Source organism: Mytilus galloprovincialis, chromosome 9 (assembly GCF_965363235.1).
Source record: "Mytilus galloprovincialis chromosome 9, xbMytGall1.hap1.1, whole genome shotgun sequence".
Taxonomy (NCBI): domain Eukaryota; kingdom Metazoa; phylum Mollusca; class Bivalvia; order Mytilida; family Mytilidae; genus Mytilus; species Mytilus galloprovincialis.
Window position 1 is genome coordinate 38,303,640 of NC_134846.1, and position 19,936 is coordinate 38,323,575.

General features: G+C 31.4%; 1 protein-coding gene across 7 annotated transcripts in view; it reads left to right on the plus strand.

Moving 5' to 3' along the window:
• Positions 1-19,936, plus strand: part of LOC143044961 (uncharacterized) — a 62,089-nt gene that overhangs the window by 16,431 nt on the left and 25,722 nt on the right. For 3 of the 7 annotated variants that reach the window (XM_076217234.1, XM_076217236.1, XM_076217235.1), the window contains exons 4-9: positions 4,451-4,499; positions 6,893-7,034; positions 8,610-8,725; positions 9,484-11,640; positions 12,043-12,157; positions 17,788-17,817. In XM_076217234.1, the coding sequence (XP_076073349.1) occupies positions 4,451-4,499; positions 6,893-7,034; positions 8,610-8,725; positions 9,484-11,640; positions 12,043-12,157; positions 17,788-17,817 (2,609 nt within the window). Of the gene's footprint in view, positions 1-4,450; positions 4,500-6,892; positions 7,035-8,609; positions 8,726-9,483; positions 11,641-12,042; positions 12,158-14,747; positions 14,790-17,787; positions 17,870-19,936 lie in introns of those variants that run through there. The other 4 variants (XM_076217239.1, XR_012968823.1, XM_076217240.1 and 1 more) reach the window with 4 other exon arrangements.

The following is a 19,936-nucleotide window of genomic DNA, read 5'->3' on the forward strand; positions in this document are numbered from 1 at the left end:
CAGATTAGGAATTAGGGGCCAAAAAGGGACCCAAATAAGCATTTTTCTTGGTTTTCGCACTATAATGTTAGTATAAGTAAATACAAATCTATGAAATTTAAACACAAGGCTTATGACCATAAAAGGAAGGTTGGTATTGATTTTGGGAGTTTTGGTCCCAACAGTTTAGGAAAAAGGGGCCCAAAGGGTCCAAAATTAAACTTTGTTTGATTTCATCAAAATTGAATAATTGGGGTTCTTTGATATGCCGAATCTAACTGTATATGTAGATTCTCAACTTTTGGTCCCGTTTTCAAATTGGTCTACATTAAGGTCCAAAGGGTCCAAAATTAAACTTAGTTTGATTTTGACAAAAAATGAATCGGTTGGGTTCTTTGATATGTTGAATCTAAAAATGTACTTAGATTCTTGATTATTGAAGTTTTTTTGGTCCAGTTTTCAAATTGGTCTACATTAAGGTCCAAAGGGTCCAAAATTAAACTTTGTTTGATTTCATCAAAAATTGAATCCTTGGGGTTCTTTGATATGCCAAATCTAACTGTGTATGTAGATTCTTCATTTTTGGTCCTGTTTTCAAATTTCAAATTCTACATTAAAGTCCAAAGGGTCCAAAATTAAACTAAGTTTGATTTTAACAAAAATTGAATTCTTGGGCCTCTTTGATATGCTGAATCTAAACATGTACTTAGATTTTTGATTATGGGCCCAGTTTTCAAGTTGGTCCAAATCAGGATCTAAAATTATTATATTAAGTATTGTGCAATAGCAAGTCTTTTCAATTGCACAGTATTGTGCAATGGCAAGAAATATCTAATTGCACAATATTGTGAAATAGCAAATTTTTTTTTAATTAGAGTTATCTTTCTTTGTCCAGAATAGTAAGCAAGAAATATCCTATTTGTGCAATAGCAAGAATTTTTTTTAATTGGAGTTATCTTTCTTTGTCCAGAATCAACTTAAATCTTTGTTATATACAATATACAATGTATATACACTTTTTACTACCAACTGATAAATTTAAATAATCTTTACCATTCAGTGATAACAAGCAGTTTTTTTTACATCTTAATATTTTATGATGTATTTAAATGAGTAGTTATTGTTGCAAACTCCATTAGAAATTTGAATTGATATCAGTTTTGAAAAAGGGAAACGGGGATGTGAAAAAAAAGGGGGGGGGTTAAATTTTTCTCATTTCAGATTTCATAAATAAAAAGAAAATTTCTTCAAACATTTTTTTGAGAGGATTAATATTCAACAGCATAGTGATTTGCTCAAAGGCAAAAAAAACCTTTTAAGTTCATTAGACCACATTCATTCTGTGTCAGAAACCTATGCTGTGTCAACTATTTAATTTTAGATTTAAAAAGTTTGAAGAAGAAATCTTTAATTGATTTGTAAAATCTTGGCATTTGTTTTGTGTAAAAAAAAACCATGTAATGTCAAAAATTTGATCACAATCCAAATTCAGAGCTGTATCATGCTTGAATGTTTTGTCCATACTTGCCCCAACTGTTCAGGGTTCGACCTCTGCGGTCGTATAAAGCTGCGCCCTGCGGAGCACCTGGTTTTTCTAGGAGTTACGCCCCTTTGAACTTATTTACTTTAATGTACTACTGCAACAGTTTGTCATCGCAACTCCTCTCAAACCACACAACAGAATTTCACGAAACCTTTTCAGATAATAAGGACATACTATGTAGTTGTGCATATCGACGGGAAATTGCGATTCAATTTTTTTTCTAGGAGTTACGCCCCTTTGAACTTATTTACTTAATGTACTACTGCAACAGTTTGTCATCGCAACTCCTCTCAAACCACACAACAGAATTTCACGAAATCTTTTTATATGAAAAGGACATATTATGTAGTTGTGCATATCGACGGGAAATTACGATTCAATTTTATTTCTAGGAGTTACGCCCCTTTGAACTTATTTGCTTCAATGTACTACTGCAACAGTTTGTCATCGCAACTCCTCTGAAACTACACAACAGAATTTCATGAAACCTTTTCAGATAATAAGGACATACTATGTAGTTGTGCATATCGACGGGAAATTACGATTCAATTTTATTTCTAGGAGTTACGCCCCTTTGAACTTATTTGCTTCAATGTACTTCTGCAACAGTTTGTCATCTCAACTCCTCTGAAAACACACAACAGAATTTCATGAAATTTTGTAGATAATAAGGACATACTATGTAGATGTGTATATTGACAGGAAATTATTATTCAATATTTTTTCTTATACAATTTTTTTTTCTTGTACTTATTTAATTTCTCCAATGACAATGTGGGGACGTGGGGTATGTGAGCGTGCTCACTAAGGTTCTTTAATTTAGAGTATGTTTAGACTTTGTTTTTTTCATTCAAATTTAAACAGTCAACAATGATTTTCTCTTAATGGTATATTAGAGATATGCTTTGACTAAAAACTTTTTAAACCATAAAATGCAGTTGAATTTTGATTTTCCCTGTAAATGCACTTTGAATTTAGTACTGTAAATATTTTAGAGATAAAAATGATAAATGGATTATTTCCGAAAGAGTATTTTTGTTTGCTTAATTTATACAATGTTTTAGCAAGGATTTGTAAACTATATATACAAATCCTTTGGTTTAAGAAAAAGTAAATAAAATTACACATTTATAAGGTTTAAAGTGATTCTCGAATCTTGTGATGCAGATAAAAAATGTCTGCAAAAATCACTCAATATTTCCACGAAAGGCCCTTCATTTATAGTTAGAAAAATCACTGAAAAAAAGCCAAAATGTTTAAAAATACTTCAATTTTAGTATTTAGAAAGAAAATTAAGTGTTCTCCAGTTAACATTGTTGAAGATATTAGCAGTTACCTGCAACACGAATCATTAGCTATAGTCTTTACAGATCACATTTAGCATGCATGTTTAGTTGTTTTAAGTGTCTATTATGTAACATAGTGTGCAAAATTGATCCTTTGAAGTTGTTCCAAACTTAGAATGGCCTATCTTGAATAATATAGTAGTACAACTTGACAGTATCTGCAGGAAGCACTTTATGATTAAATAAAATAAGCCCAGCTGTCTGTTATAAAATGTCTATCACCCATCAATCTTTAATATAAACTTTAATTTTCAATCTGTTAGATAATTTTGACAGCTTTGACATTTAGTAGTTAACATTTTGTCATATGACTTGTTGACATTTTGCCTATTTGTTGACAAAGACTAGATATATCTACTCAGTATCATATGTAAACAGCAGCGTATAATCTTGTTCCTCTTAATATAAGTACTCCAAAATGACAAGTATATGCAAAAGGAAATTTAAACAAAAATATTCAAGTTATTTTGTTTGTTTAAGTTTATGAAAAAATAATGTATCAACCAAGCGATAAATTTCTTATGAACGGAAAATTACATTTTTTTGTTTTGCTCTTTTTGATTGAAAGAGAATGTGTTTGATATAGGCAGCAAAGCAAGAAAGTTTCGCTACCATTGTCTTAAAGATTAGGTCGTCACTTATTTTCTTTTCCAGATTCTTTTTCAAATACCATGTTTCATATTACAACCTTTTATATATGGTGACATATTTTGAAGGTCAAGGCTTAAACTAGATATATAAATATTTGTTGGAAAGATAATTTAAGGATGCTGAACCAAATAAAACATATGGGATGTCAAACTTTTATGGATGTATTGTGATCAAACATATTTATATAATAAAAGGAAAATCCCTTTTGCACTTGGTCTAAGACTTTAAGGTCAAGGACATAAATACTAAAAAAAGTTGAAATGAATAATTCCTTATGTAAACTGAAATAAACTATGCCCTCACAGTGATATTGTTTGCCTTAAATTAATGGAGAATAAAGGCTTTTTCCCCTGGAGAAGAATCCCAATTTGAAAAAAAAATGGCTCAAAATTATTCCCAAAAAGACAACTTTTTTCCCAAACAGTGCAGTTTCAGTAGTAATTGTTCATGAATTCAAACTGAAAAACACTCATTTATACATTTTTAATGCCTAAAATAACTATATGTGCAGATTTGAGGGTCTATTTATGTATCATCACTGACAATAAGGAGTCTTATTTCAAAGCAGGGTTTGGCTCTTGAAAAGGGGTCTGTAAATTGAAGTTTCAGTCAAATTCATGGTTTATTCTAAATTTCCCAATTGGATGAAAATTACGCATATTTTCCCAATAAAAAAGGGTAGAGGTAGTTTTGAAAAAAGCCAACAATATCACTGCCTCACTGTAAATTTTTCTCTTTTATGGAAGGTGAAGGCTTACTTTCATAAGGTTCTTTGATGTGTCTCTTATAGACATACGAGAAGAAACAATGGATAGTTTAAACCTAATTCAAATTGTTTGCTTTTTCTTAACATTGTTATCGTTTTCTTCAGTAAAACCTGTTGAAGTGTTACCTTATAACAATTTTAATATTTTTTTAATTTTTATTGCAGAGATTATGACTCATTGTCAAAGGAAAATGTATTTGAAAACAATCAATTGGTAAGTTATGGAAATATGGACAAGTATGGTCATTTTATTGGTACATGAGCAATTTACTTTACTTGCAAATAGGTATCATATAAAAACAAGTTTTGATCACCTGTCATAAGAGCAGTATCCAGGGGCGGATCCAGCCATTTTGAAAAGGGGGGTTCCCAACCCAGGATAAAGGGGGGGGGGGAGTTCCAACTATATGTCCCCATTCAAATGCATTGATCGGCCAAAAAAAGGGGGGGTTCCAACCCACGGAACCCCCCCTCTGGATCCGCCACTGGTATCACAGAACATGGTTCAATCAGACCTGCAACCCAAGAGGTGTTTGATGGGGGACATTGTGATCTGATGTCTAATTTAAAAGCAACTTTTAGAATGATCTAAATATTTATTGGGTTAAAGTTAACGGATGATCAACAATTTAAGGCAATTTTTAAACACAGCCTTGTGACCTCAAGGGGTAATAATATACTGGAGCCCTAGAATACATCAATGATGTAAAAAAGTAATGAAAAACAAATCACCACAAAGTCACCTAGCTGTAGATAGATATAAGAAAATTTTGTATGAGTGCCAATGAGACAACTCTCCATCCAAGTCACAATATATAAAAGTAAACCATTATAGGTCAAAGTACGGTCTTCAACACAGAGCCTTGGCTCACGCTTCACAGCAAGCTGAAAAGGACACTCAAAAATTACTAGTGTAAAACCATTTAAACAGGAAAACCAACAGTTTATTATCTATATAAAAAACGAGAAACGAGACATAGACATAGAAATAGAACAAAAAAAATATCTGTGAAAATATTTTGGTATTCCAGATAGTTTTTTATAATATTATATAACATGATTTGTAGGATAAATGAAAGGAAATCCATACTAGTGAAGTTTTTTTTATTAATCTCTTATTAAAACATGGTCATCAACAGTGTTATAGATACATTGTGTAAAATTATCTCTACATTGCAAACAAATATGATAGCAGTTTATAAATTGTGACTTGGATGGAGAGTTGTCTCATTGGGCCTTATTTGGCACTCAAACCGTATCTTCTTATATCTATTAACACTTTGCTTCTCTAGAGTTAATTCATTAACATATTTACATGTTCTTTTAAAATATATTTAATTTATTTCAACAAGAGTTTGATGTTAAAAAAATACAAAATTACCTTATGTACAGTAAAGTGCATAAAAAAAATGTAATAACAATAGAAAATATATTTACATGATAATGCAATGGCCATGATAGTTGCATGGTCAACATTTTAAACCTGACAGGACTCTGAAAATGTCACCAGTGAAATGTCACTACAAGGTGCCCATTGGTTCACAATTTCATCAAATCATGTAAAAAAATGTCAGGTACTAACGTTTTCCTGGTATGACTAATACATGTAATAGCTCAGTTGCCAAAAATTAGTTGTTCCAAATAAACACCTTGGCTTCCTCCATTATTTATTGAGAATGCCATTTACATGGAAATGTATGAAAGCATGTTCATCAAGTAAACTTGTTTAATTTCTTGGTTTCAGATACAATTCAGGGGTGGATCCAGCCATATTTTCAAAAAAGGGGGGGGGGGAAGGGTCCCAACCGCGGATTAGGGAGGGGTACCATCTGTCCTCAATCAAATGCATTGATCATAATACAAAACAAAAGGGGGTTCCAGAACCCTCCCGCTGGATCCACCACTGCATTTATATTCAAGAAATATAAAGCAGGGAATGTTGTTAAATCTGTTTCATCACATTTTTCACATAATGTGGCTCATTGGTAAAAAAGACGATTTCCTTATACATATCATATAACCACAGGACACTTAGACATGAAATGTGTGAACGAAAAAAATGTTAGATTGTTGAATCATTTATTTCTTAATTTGTTTAAATTTTTCATTCGCTTGAAATGAGATTGATTACTTGTAAAAAAAAAGTGCATATTTAACATGATTAGATCTATATGTTAATTTGCAGTGATTTTAATGAATGAAATAATTGTATGGAGATTACACATAAAGTTTCTTAATTAAGTAAAGCAAAACTCAGGTAATTTTTTTACTTTGATATTATTATTAAAACATGAAACAGCAAAAAGTGCAGCATATTTCAATTTAGAGCTAATTTCCTAATGCATGTAGCGCAAGACTTTCAGTTAGCTTGGTTGCTGTGTTTGTATATTGTACAATTGTAATCAAGATAAGGTCCAAACAAATTAAATTTAATATATACAGGTTAAAATATCCCAATATGTATTGTTTAAAGATGTCAATCTATATAACAAAGCTTGAGTAAACATTTATACAAACAGCAAGCAAGCCTACCAAAGTTGTACTTTACAAGATTAGGAAATTAGCTGTAAAACACTGATTGAAAGAATGAATTATTTATTTTTTCAGGCTTTTGAAGTTGCCGAAAGAGAGTTAAATATTCCAGCATTCCTTGATGCCCCAGACATGGTGGCCATTAAAGTTCCTGACAGACTCAGTGTTGTCACCTATGTATCTCAATACTACAACAACCTACATGATAAACCTCAGTGTAAGTCCAGGTCATGCTGTTATAAGTCACATGGTGTGGTAAAACATAATGTCAATGTGATGGAGGCAAATATTTTGTAAAAGGAATATGATAATATATTCAGGGGTGATTCCAGCCATTTTTAAGTGGGAAGGGTTCCCAACCCAGGATAAAGGGTGTTTCCAACCATATGTCCCCATTCAAATGCATTGATCATACCAAACAAAGTGAGGAGGGGTTCCAAACCCAGGATCTACCACTGATATATGTAAGTTGCTGCAAAAAACTGAAAATTTTCTGTTTCGTTTACTGAGTTTTGAATACAAGTATCTAATAGGTCAATGTAACCCATTTTCACATTCCTTTTATAAAACCTCTTTTTTATAGTTTAAATATATGATCTATACTTGTCAGAATCTATATCACAGGGTGTAAAAACACTCAACCAATGTCAGCTCCTAATATACTTATCTTCTGTCCTTCTGGTTTATACATAGTCCGTAAATACTGGTTGATACTGGTTACTAGATGAAATATGTTTTGTATGATTCTTTCTCGATGTGAAAAATGTCAAAGACATTGAATATCCAAACCACAAATAATGTTTTATTAACAAAACATAAAACAAACAGAGATGGAAAACTGAATGATTTATTGTTCTAAATAAGATAGGCTTGTATAATAGATATTTCTGATCAAATTATGACTTTTATTAATCATGAACTCATAGTTGAAATAACACTTTTTATTAAACAACAACTTCATGAATAGGATTGTAAGTTTTAGCTTGTATTTAATCATCATCATTTTCGACTGGTCAATGTAATCCTGAAGGGGATCTATCTGGTTCACATTGCAAAGTATGCTAAAAATTAAAAGTATTTTATTATACCTCTGTGTTGATAAAAAACACATGCATACCATAGATATCAATTTCTAGGATAGCTTCTACATGTGTGTGTATTGGTTCATTTAAATTTAAGTCATTGAAAATGATGTATCATTTTGAAATTCCACCTAAATTAAAAAAGAAAAATGTTCTAGAGTCTGGGCTCAAAAGTGTTTTACCATTTGAAAATTTCACTGTATATTTTGTTTAAAAACACGTTTTAATAAAAAAAATTCTTTAGTTATTTCTTGTATGAATTGATTGAAATTTGATGAAAATATTTCCTTATAACCATAAAAAACTGCACACATTTAATTATGAATTTTTTATTGCAATACAAATCTAGCCTGAAGTAAGTTTATGACAATGTTTTAAAAAAAAAAATTGTTTTTATATGAAATATTTAGGGAAATTCACATGCGGTGAAACACTTTTGACCTATGTTTGTTGACACAAGTCTTAGAAATGTAGAGATAAAATTGAGAATGGAAATGGGGAATTTCTCAAAGAGACAACAGCCATGGCCACCGATGGGTCTTCAATGCAGAGAGAAAATCCTGCACCTGGAGGCTTGCTTCAGCTGTCCCCTAAACCAAAATGTATACCAGTTCAGTGATAATCGATGTCATACTAAACTAAACTAAAAAAGATGGCTACCATAAACAGATTTTTCTTCTGAAGATAAATTTCCCTGTTTTTTTTTGCAGTAGGAGGTCCAGGGGTGAAGAAAGCTGTAGCTACAAAACGACACCAACCTGATGTAGAGCCTGGTGGACCAGAGGCCAAGAGACTAACACCCAGTCATCAAAATGCTAGAACACCTGTAAGATTTCCATGGTGCTGGGAGTTGTGTTACAAAATAGACTTTTTTTTATCACCTAAATAGAAGTTTGAGAAGTATTCTTTTTCTAGATTTATTTGAACAAACTGAGCTGCTACATGAGTAACATTTCTAAAGTCAAATTTTTTATAAACAACAACTGGAAGATTTTGATTATAAAAGTCAGCTTTCAAATTAAGAAGTAAATACTGTAGCAAAAACTTGTACACACACAACCAAAAGACAGACCAGGATATATATTATATAAGATAGACGAAATAAAGTTTAAAATCGTTAAAAACACAGTCATCAATCGTAATGAAAACAAATTGAAAACACATTTTTGCCCCAAAAAAGTATATTAGAATATGTAACGGATTTTGAATTAGAACAAACATTTATATAAACAGAACATAAGTATTTGAACAATCAAATAAAAAATAAGATGAAACACCATAAAAAGAAAAAAAGGACAGCCCAAATAACTTGAAAGCTTGCACAATATATAATTTCCACTAACATATATGAATGATATCAAATGAAAAAAGCAAATTATAGTTTAAAAGCAATACAACACAACACAAGGACAATGAATATGAAAATAACAGCTTAAGAACTTGTTTTTCTTAAGAAAATCACTAACAAAACTTTAATCACAAGGGTGTATTAAGAAATGTAAAAACAGTATTTTATTTGTTTGTAAACTGGAATTGTTTAAAAATTAGTTATTAACGTTTTGTAATAAAATTATTTAATTTCAGTCAAAAGACCGACAATCAATGGGAGATAAGTGCCACATCTGTGGAGATAAAGTTTATTTAATGGAACGCCATGTGGACAAAAATAAACTTTTCCATCGGCATTGTTTTAGGCATAGTGAACTTTCACCTACCAGCAAAGTATTCAATAAATCTGAACTAAAAAAAATTAGCGACAAAGTGAAAAGTGAAAATGAAGCAAAGAAACAGAGTGATAAAGTTAAAAGTGAAAATGACACAAATAAGGCTGCAAAATCTGACAATAAACAACCTGATTTTTGGCAACGGAGAAATGAAGCTAAGAAAATTGTGAAAATGGACACGGAAGAGTCTATCCCATCCAAAGGGACAGCAAATCATGATAAAATCAGTTCTAAGTCGACAACTAGAGATATTAGTAAACCAGATATAACAGTAATCAGTGATAAATCTATTTCAAAGGATGCTGCTAAAAGTAAGAAAGAAAGACCATCAGAATTGAATCTAGAAACGAAAGTAGATACTAAAAAAACAAGTCCTATTCCGTCACCAAGGAAACCAAAAACTAATCATGTTGAACCTATGGACACCAGTGAAATAAGTGAGGTCAAGTTAAAACCAGTGCCAACTCCTAGAACTGGGCGAGACGAAAAAGAGAAATCACCATTAAATGGAATTTTATCTAAAAAGAGAGAAAAGTCTCCTGGCAAAAGTTCCTTTTTGTCCTCTAATCATGGACAGAAATTATCTTCAAGTAGTGACATATCCCCTTTATCCCCACCCCCATTACCATCACAACCACCCCCTCCACAACTAACCAAATCTAATTTATTATCACCTGAATCAGATGCTGTAGGTACAAGTTCTAAAGTGACTGTTAATTTGGGAGAAAAATCAGAACTGTTGACATCTCATGGGAGAAAATCTCCACAGACTAGTGCTAAAAATGAAGTAAGCTCTACAAAAAATTCTAATTCTCCTGATAGAGGAAGTAATGTGTTTATTTCTCCACGGGCAAAACAGTTCTCCCCTACGTTCTCAGATTCCAGTGCATCGTCGGACAGTTCTAAATTTAGTTCTAGTTCTAAGGAGAATAAAACTTCTCCAAAAACTACACATCAAAGATCATCAAACTTTTCTCCACCTTTATCCAAACCTAAATACGGTGACAAACGACAAATGAGTGTGGAGGAAGCCATTGATTTAACTAAAAATGACACAAATAGAAATGAAATGGTAGCAGTTGTGTTTACACCTAGTCCGAAAGAAGATGACAAACAAGTTCTTGGTGGATTGTTGTCAAATCTTGCCAACATTCGCAGGAAACAGAAATCAAGTGATACTAGTCCAAGTGAAGATTTGTTCAATCAGAGAAACACAACTGGGGTTCTGGATAATCAAAGTAAAGACCAAAAAGGCCGTGTGAAAAGTGCAATATTGACAAAGCCTCTCAGTGATAGTGATCAAAATAAACACTCTGGAAACAAAGAATCTAATCTTAAAACTGTTTCAAAAGCTGATGATGATATTCCTGAATGGAAACGTCAACTAGAAAAGAATAAAAATGTACGACCAAAATCAGCAGATTTATTATCTGATAAAAAGACTTCTGAAACTTCAAAGACACAATTTGAGAAGGATCCACATTTAAGACCTAAAACAGAAACGTCTAAGGTGTCTCCTAGACCGAAAACTGTGGACGTACTGTCTGATAAGTTTAAATTAGAACAGAAGCCACAGTGGCAAATAGAAGCTGAAAAACGAATGGAGGCAAGAAAAGGGGGATATGTCGATCCTGAAAAAGTAAAGCCACAAATAGATGTTAGCAAAGATCAAATGAGACCAAAAGAAGAGACAAAACTTCCTAATGATAGAAGTAGTGTTCCTTTAAAACCAAGTAGGGTTGATATCAAAATCACAGACGATAAACGGGAAAGTGCAAATGTTCAGAAAAGGATTTTACCAGCAGTTCCAAGTCATACGGAAAAGGAAGATAACAAAGATAATTTACAAGATAAAAAGAAAATTTCCGTTAATGTTAAATTTAATTTCTCACAAGGCAAAAAGGAGGAAGAAAAAGATGAAAAGTTAAAACCACCTAGACCACCAACATATATCCATGGTAGTCCCAAAGCAGGTTCACCACACAAACCAAGCAGACCTCCTCCACCCTTAAAAGATGTAAGTTTATTTAGTTATAAAATTAAGGAGAAACAATTCAATAACTAACCGCCTAACTTTTAACAAAATAATTTACAAAAAAAACAAATATGACAGATAAGAACCAGCGACAACCACTGAACTACTGGCTCCTGCTATACCACAAGATAACTCTTCACAACAGACCAAATGACACAGAAATTAACAACTATAGGTCATTGTACAGCCTTCAACAATGTTTAAAGCACATACCGCATAGTCAGCTTAAAAAAGCCATAAAATGACAAACGTAAAACAATTCAAACTAGAAAACTAATGACCTAATTAAGCATGTATGGAGATTCTATTATAAAACTTGGATGGTTGTACTAAAGTAAAATTGTAAATTTTTATGTCATGTAAGTTATAATATTTTAATGATAGGGAGACCAGAGAAGATTATCACCATCTGAGATACAGAAACAGTTAACACAGATAGATTCTCGACTTACAGAACTGGAGATCAGAGGACGTCAACTTGAAGATTCAATCAGAAAAGGTTATTTTTTTTAGTGATTTTCATTTAATTGATTATTTATAGAAGAAAAAGAAATTTGGGCGATTATTAATTGTAGTTATTGATAATCAATAAGAATGTTAGTATTTTTGAAATATATTTTTTATGGAAGCCTTCGTCACTCTCTTTAGAACCTTTAACACCCTCAAAATATACATTTTGTACAAATTTAACACTTTTGTGGTGTACTGTACTTTTCATATATGCATCTTTATTGTATGTTTGGGATATTATACAATAATACTAAATATATATATACATGTTGTATTGGAATATATATAACATGGAAAATTGTGTCACTAAATTTCTACATTATTTACATATAAATCAAGATATGATTACAATTCAAAACTGAATGTGAACACACTAGTTGTTTATTCTGATTATATAGTTTTGCAGCGAATGACCAAATTTTTTTTTTTAGTTGAGATATTTTTATATGGCTTTTTTGATGTGATTAGAATCATTGATTATCTTCATTGTTTAATGCATTGCAGCATACTAATTGTATTATATAGTGGTTTAAGGACCTTTTTTACGAAACAAATTCATTAAGCAACAATTTAAATTAAATAGAAAAGATAATGACAGCAGTTTATAGAAAAACTTTTTCATTCTGAAAATACCCAAGTAATAGTAAAAAGGGACATAACCCTACTTATCTAGAAGTATTTGTTATTTGTCAATATAAGACTATGTCTCTAAATGTGTTTCTATTTTACTAGGAGTGAATATTTGAAATTTGTATCTTCTGTAAATTTACTAATGCTCTTTATCATTGCACATATTTATTTAACATAGGCTATAGTCAGTTTGGCAAGAGCTTTTATATACATGTAGCCAAGATTTTCTTCATGTGTGAGCTATTTGATGCTTAATACTTCAATTCATTTAAAAACATTGATCTTTACTAGATCATTTGAAAGATAAGATACAATTTGATAGAAAAAAAAGAACTATAATTTGTATTATTATATGAAATGATATAATTTTTTTAAGTCAGTTGTTTTAAAATCACTGTCGATCACTTTAAGAAAAAGAACTTGAAAAAATCTTGTGATTTGACTGAAGGGGATGTTTGTTATAATTTTTCTTCTTGAAATACACATTGTTTCCCAGTACGTAGACACATATCTGTTTGGGACTATTCTAAAAATATGTAAACATGGTAGATGATTAGAATCATACAACTGAAAAGCAGTAGAAAAGAATCTCATCTTTTTCCCCAAAAAAATATAAATGATTAAAAAGATTTTTGTTATAGATACTGCATAATATAAGTTTTTTCCTGTCTTATCCTTAAGACATCTTAAAATATCTGGATGGCCATAAAGAAAGACCTCCCTCACTAATATTTTACAGTTTGACTATTTTCACATTTTCAATATGGAAATTTGTTATTTAAGAGTCACAACAAATAAGAAAAATTTAACAAATATTTTGAAATTTGAAATATGAAAAGATGGATGGAATCCTTGATAATAATAAATATACTGAATTAAATATATTGTCTTACAGACAAAATGTTACAAAAATGTTAAAAACACAATCACTTGTTGATATTAAAATTTCTGGAATAGTCCTATCACCTGTAGATTAGTACATGAGATTATTAGTAAACTTTTTCTCTGTAGTGGTACATAGGTAAGGTATATAGATCATTATCATAACTAACAAAATTCACATTAAAAATACAGCATTAGTAGTCGGATCAAAACCTTTCATATTTTGAAGCAAAACTTTAATACTACATAAATACTTTTTTTGAGAACATCAAGTTGCAATAGTGTAATTTAAAGATACCCTTTGGAAATGCCAATTTCTGCCATTACATGAAATATTGGTTGCCATGGAAATTAGATGGAAGTATTAACTAATGCTGTATTTCATCATTTTGATTGTTGAGTTTTTCAAGAAATCATTAATGAGAAAATATTTTTAGAAGCATTTCTAATAATTATCTTTTTTCAGAAATACTTAAAGATATCAGCAGTCAAAAGTCAAAATATTGTTCATTCATGTTCATGTTCTGTGTAAATTCAAAGTTATACTGTATAAAACTTTACTGATACCTTGTTGAATTTTTCCTTAAGCAGATCAGTAACTCCCTGTACAGATGACCAGCAATTCCCTGTACAGGTGACAAGTAACTCCCTGTACAGAGCACTGTTCCTATGATCAGTAACTACCTGTACAGATGACCAGCAATTCCCTGTACATGCGACAAGTAACTCCCTGTACAGAGCATTGTTCTTGTAGCTAATCAGTAACTACCTGTACAGATGACCAGCAAATCCCTGTACAGATAACAAGTAACTTCCTGTACAGAGCACTGTTTCTGTAGCTGATTAGGAACTTTCTGTACAGAAAACTTAGCCACTCACATTCACAGTTCATTCTTGCCATTTGCAAAAATTGCAAGTTGGTCTAGAATTTACAAAATGTGTCATTTATATATAACTTTGAATTTTTTGAAGAACTAAGATAGAACATGAATATGAATTAACAATCATTATATCATTATATCATGCAAATTAATAAATGTGTATTATGCTTTTTTTCGCTGAAACAGATCACAGTCAACCATGCCATGGAATTGTTGGGATTCAGTAGGGTAATACACGGCTTAAGCCAATCATTTCATTTAATGTCGGTTGCTATGGTAATGACCTTGAGTAGATGTTCACTAACATATGTAGTCACTTTCACTAACAAAGGGTTTTAATCAGTCCAGTTTCTGGGCAATATGAAAAGCAAGTTTAGACAGTAACGTTAGCCGCATAATTTGTAGAAAGGAAAATCAGAGATTACTGCAAAATTTATCAGATTTCTTGTCAGAAGGTTCAGAAATGTTCATATTTTGATGTTAATGTCTAGGAATAACTTTCTTAGGGAAATTGCCACATATTCTTGGAAATTTTAGCAGTGTAATTCATGTAAAAATAACAGGAATAAATTCAGAAGTTCTTTATTTAGAAGTATTTATAATTGAAGAGAAAATGGTGTGTTCTTATTTCTAGTAGATATTGATTTGAAATTGACTTTAGACTTTCAATAAGAAGGTGAATAATTAAAAAAAAGCATACATTCTCAAGATGTTTGTGGTAATTAGACAGTGTTTATTCAAAATAAATATTTAAAATGTTGATAATATTCATAACGTTCTATTATTGTACAAATTTTTTGACAAGAATCAAAAGGTAAAATTTGTGTGATCTTTGACATTTATGGAAGAACTACTCAACATTGCTCAATGATATTTTTTAAATGTTGTAACTTTTGCACTTTGTGTGCCTTGAGCATTAAGCATCTCGAGTTCTTATAGAAATTAAGTAATAGGTCATCACCAAGCTGCAGCTTATTTAATGCAAAGCCATTCAGCTTAACAAGCAGATCAGTCATATTATGCTTTTTAATATAATAAGGTTATACATTTCATTCGGATGAACAAAAATCTTTAATAGAACATTACAGCAAAGGAATGCTCTGCATATTTCCCATTTAAATTTCTTATTGAGTTATACCAGTGAGCGATTGGTAGACATTTCAAAAAAAAATTTCAGATTTTTATATATTTTTTTGAAGTTTGGTAGCTCTCATCATTTGCTCATGGCAATGGTTGTTGAATACAATTGATTTAATTTTATGTGATACTTATTTAACCTTGAAATGAAAATTTGAGTAGGGGTGCATAAATGGTAAAAACAAATATTCATGTTTATCCCTGGTCTTGATAAGAAATAAAGAAATATCGATATTTCACTTTTTTAGCTCACCTGGCCCGAAGGGCCAAGTGAGCTGTTCTCATCACTTGGCATCCGTCGTTGTCCATCGTCGTTAACTTTTACAAAAATCTTCTCCTCTGAAACTACTGGACCAAATTTACCCAAACTTGGCTTCAATCATTATTGGAGTTTTTAGTTTAAAAAATGTGTCCAATGACCCAGCCAACCAACCAAGATGGCTGCCATGGCTAAAAATAGAACATAGGGGTAAAATGTAGATTTTGGCTTATAACTCTGAAACCAAAGCAAAAATGGTCCCTTAAGGAGCTATTGCCCTTTATAGTCATTTTTACCAATTTTTCATAAATTTTTGTAATCTTCTACAAAAATCTTCTCTTCTGAGACTAATGGGCCAAATTTACTCAAACTAAGCCACAATCGTTATTAGGGTATCTAGTTTAAAAAATGTGTGCTGTGACTCGGCCAACCAACCAAGATGGCAGCCATGGCTAAAAATAGAACATAGGGGTAAAATGTAGATTTTGGCTTATAACTCTGAAACCAAAGCATTTAGATCAAATTTGACAGTGGTGAAATTGTTTATCAAGTCAAGATCTATCTGCCCTGAAATTCTCAGGTGAATTGGACAACTGGTTGTTGGGTTGCTGCCCCGAATTGGTAATTTTTAAATGTTGAAGTTTTTTGGTTATTATTTTGAGTAATATTATAGATAGAAATAAACTGTAAACAGCAATAATGTTTAGCAAAGTAAGATCTACAAATAAGTTAACATGACCAAATGGTCAGTTGACCCCTTAAGGAGTAATTGCCCTTTATAGTCAATTTTTAACAATTTTCATTAATTTGGTAAATTTTTTGTAAATTTTTACAAAATATTTTCCTCCGTAACAAAAGGGCCAAGTTTATTATAGATAGAGAAAATTGTAAGTAGCAACAATGTTCAGTAAAGTAAGATCTTCAAACACATCAACATCACCAAAACACAATTTTGTCATGAATCCATATGTGTAATTTGATTAATATGCACATAGACCAAAGTGAGCGACACAGGTTCTTAAAAAGCTCTAGTTGTCCAGAAATGTGCTCAAGGGTCACGACTCACAAGTCACTTTTTTCACTGTCATTACTTTATTTTGTAATATTTTTGTATGTATCTTTTTCTGTTTAAACAATGAGTGTTGTTCAATGTAACCAATGATACCGTCAGAGTTGAATTGTTTAAGGACCATACTTCTCATCTGAACAATTGAATTATTGGGTCGTTGAAAAACCTTGATATTAATTTGATGAAATTTCCTTATTTTTTCATGATTAATACTGTAAATGGTGATTATAGAACTCGTTTAAGTTCATTCAACAGATTTATATTTAAAGGTTATAATATAGGGAATTAAAATAGATCATTACAATTATTTGAAAATTTTAAGCTAGATTGTAGCTAATTATGTACTTCATGTTTTCATTATTGCTTGTTGCTAGTCATTTCCGTTGGCTATTCTAGTCATATAGCTTTTTGCTAGTGAATATACATTGTTAAATACCCATGTATCAAAACAACAAAAATCCTATATGTGAGGGAAAAGTTCTTACCAAGAAGAGATTTTTGTCTTTTTGCCATGACATTGCCATGATATTGCCATGATATTGCCATGACATTGCCATGATATTGCCATGACATTGCCATGATATTGCCATGATATTGCCATGATCTCTCTAAAAACTTGTAGAATTTGGATATTAAAAAAGGGGACAATATTTCAACAACAATTAATGGTTATAATGGCATGAATTTTTTCTTGTGAAGAACTTAACTCCTGGTAGGTCACCAATACCCAAACCATGCTGACATTATTACATTCCTTGCAGACTTAGATGAGTTAGACATTACTCCCAGGGGTAAGAGATAAAAGCCTTTCACAGTGTGGGTATGCAGTGAAAACCACTAACAGTAAATTTTACATTTTAAATTAGTGCATGGAATGGGCAAAAAGAGAAATTTTAGTTTGGTTTAGAGATTAAATTCATAAAATGTAGGAATGGATTTAAAGACAGTATATTTGGTTTAGTAATGTATTTATGAAAAAATACATATTTGCACTATATTATCATTAAATTTTTCACTATTTTAGATTTTTTTTTATGTTTATAAGACTCCTGTAAACAGTTTTTACTTGATTTTATCTTATTTTTGTAGCAATTCAGATTTATTTACAATTATTGATGATAAGAAGAAGTCATTTATTAAATAGATTTTCTTTTTTTGTAGTTTTTATGTAACTTCATTTTTAGCTCACCTGGCCCAAAGGGCCAAGTGAGCTTTTCCCATCACTTGGCGTCCGTCGTCCGTCGTCGTCATCGTCGTCCGTCGTCCGTCGTCGTCCGTCGTCGTTAACTTTTACAAAAATCTTCTCCTCTGAAACTACTGGGCCAAATTAAACCAAACTTGGCCACAATCATCATTGGGGTATCTAGTTTAAAAAATGTGTGGCGTGACCCGGCCAACCAACCAAGATGGCCGCCATTGCTAAAAATAGAACATAGGGGTAAAATGCAGTTTTTGGCTTATAACTCAAAAACCAAAGCATTTAGAGCAAATCTGACATGCGGTAAAAGTGTTTATCAGGTCAAGATCTATCTGTCCTGAAATTTTCAGATGAATCGGACAACCTGTTGTTGGGTTGCTGCCCCTGAATTGGTAATTTTAAGGAAATTTTGCTGTTTTAGGTTATTATCTTGAATATTATTATAGATAGAGATAAACTGTAAACAGCAATAATGTTCAGCAAAGTAAGATTTACCAATAAGTCAGCATGACCAAAATGGTCAGTTGACCCCTGAAGGAGTTATTGCCCTTTATAGTCAATTTTTAACCATTTTTTCGTAAATCTTAGTAATCTTTTACAAAAATCTTCTTCTCTGAAACTACTGGGCCAAATTTAAACTTGGCCACAATCATCATTGGGGTAACATGTTTAAAAAATGTGTGGCGTGACCTGGCCAATCAACCAAAATGGCTGCCACGGCTAATAATAGAACATAGGGGTAAAATGCAGTTTTTGGCTTATAACTCAAAAACCGAAGCATTAAGAGAAAATCTGACAGGGTTTAATTGTTTATCAGGTCAAGATCTATCTGCCCTGATGTTTTCACATGGATCGGACAACCCGTTGTTAGGTTACTGTCCTGAATTGGTAATTTTAAGGAAATTTTGCCGTTTTTTGTTATTATCTTGAATATTATTATAGATAGAGATAAACTGTATACAGCAATAACGTTCAGCAAAATAAGATCTACAAATAAGTTTACATGACCAAAATAGTCAATTGACCCCTTAAGGAGTTATTGCCCTTTATAGTTAATTTTTAACATTTTTCATAAATTTTTGTAAATTTTTAGAAAATATTTTCCACTGTAATTACTGGGCCAAGTTCATTATAGATAGAGATAATTGTAGCAACAAGAATGTTCAGTAAAGTAAGATCTACAAACACATCACTATCACCAAAACACAATTATGTCATGAATTTATCTGTGTCCATTGTTTAATATGCAAAAGACCAAGGTGAGCGACACAGGCTCTTTAGAGCCTCTAGTTTTAAACTTGAACTTTTGTTTAATAATTAACACTTATAGCTGTATAAAACCTTTTTTTTTTAACTTTCAAATTTTTAAAAATAATTGATATTAAATAAATAAAACTAATGAATTCTAACTATAAAAACAGAGCTTATAACATTAATTCTGAATTGCGTTGTACTATTAAACATATGGTGAAGGGTAGTTGGTGAATTAATCGGTGTGCACAATCGTCAGTATTTGTGGTGACTGGTTATACAACCCCAATTTTTCTTGCCTATTCTAGTGTATGGTTTTCAACCCCTCCAAAATATTTGGGTTAAAATGAAATAAAGAAGTCTTAAAATTTGTCATAAAAAAAACAGAATTTATACCTTAGAAATCTTTGATTATAATTAATTATATTCCAGTTACCTCCCTTTGAAAAGACAAATTTATT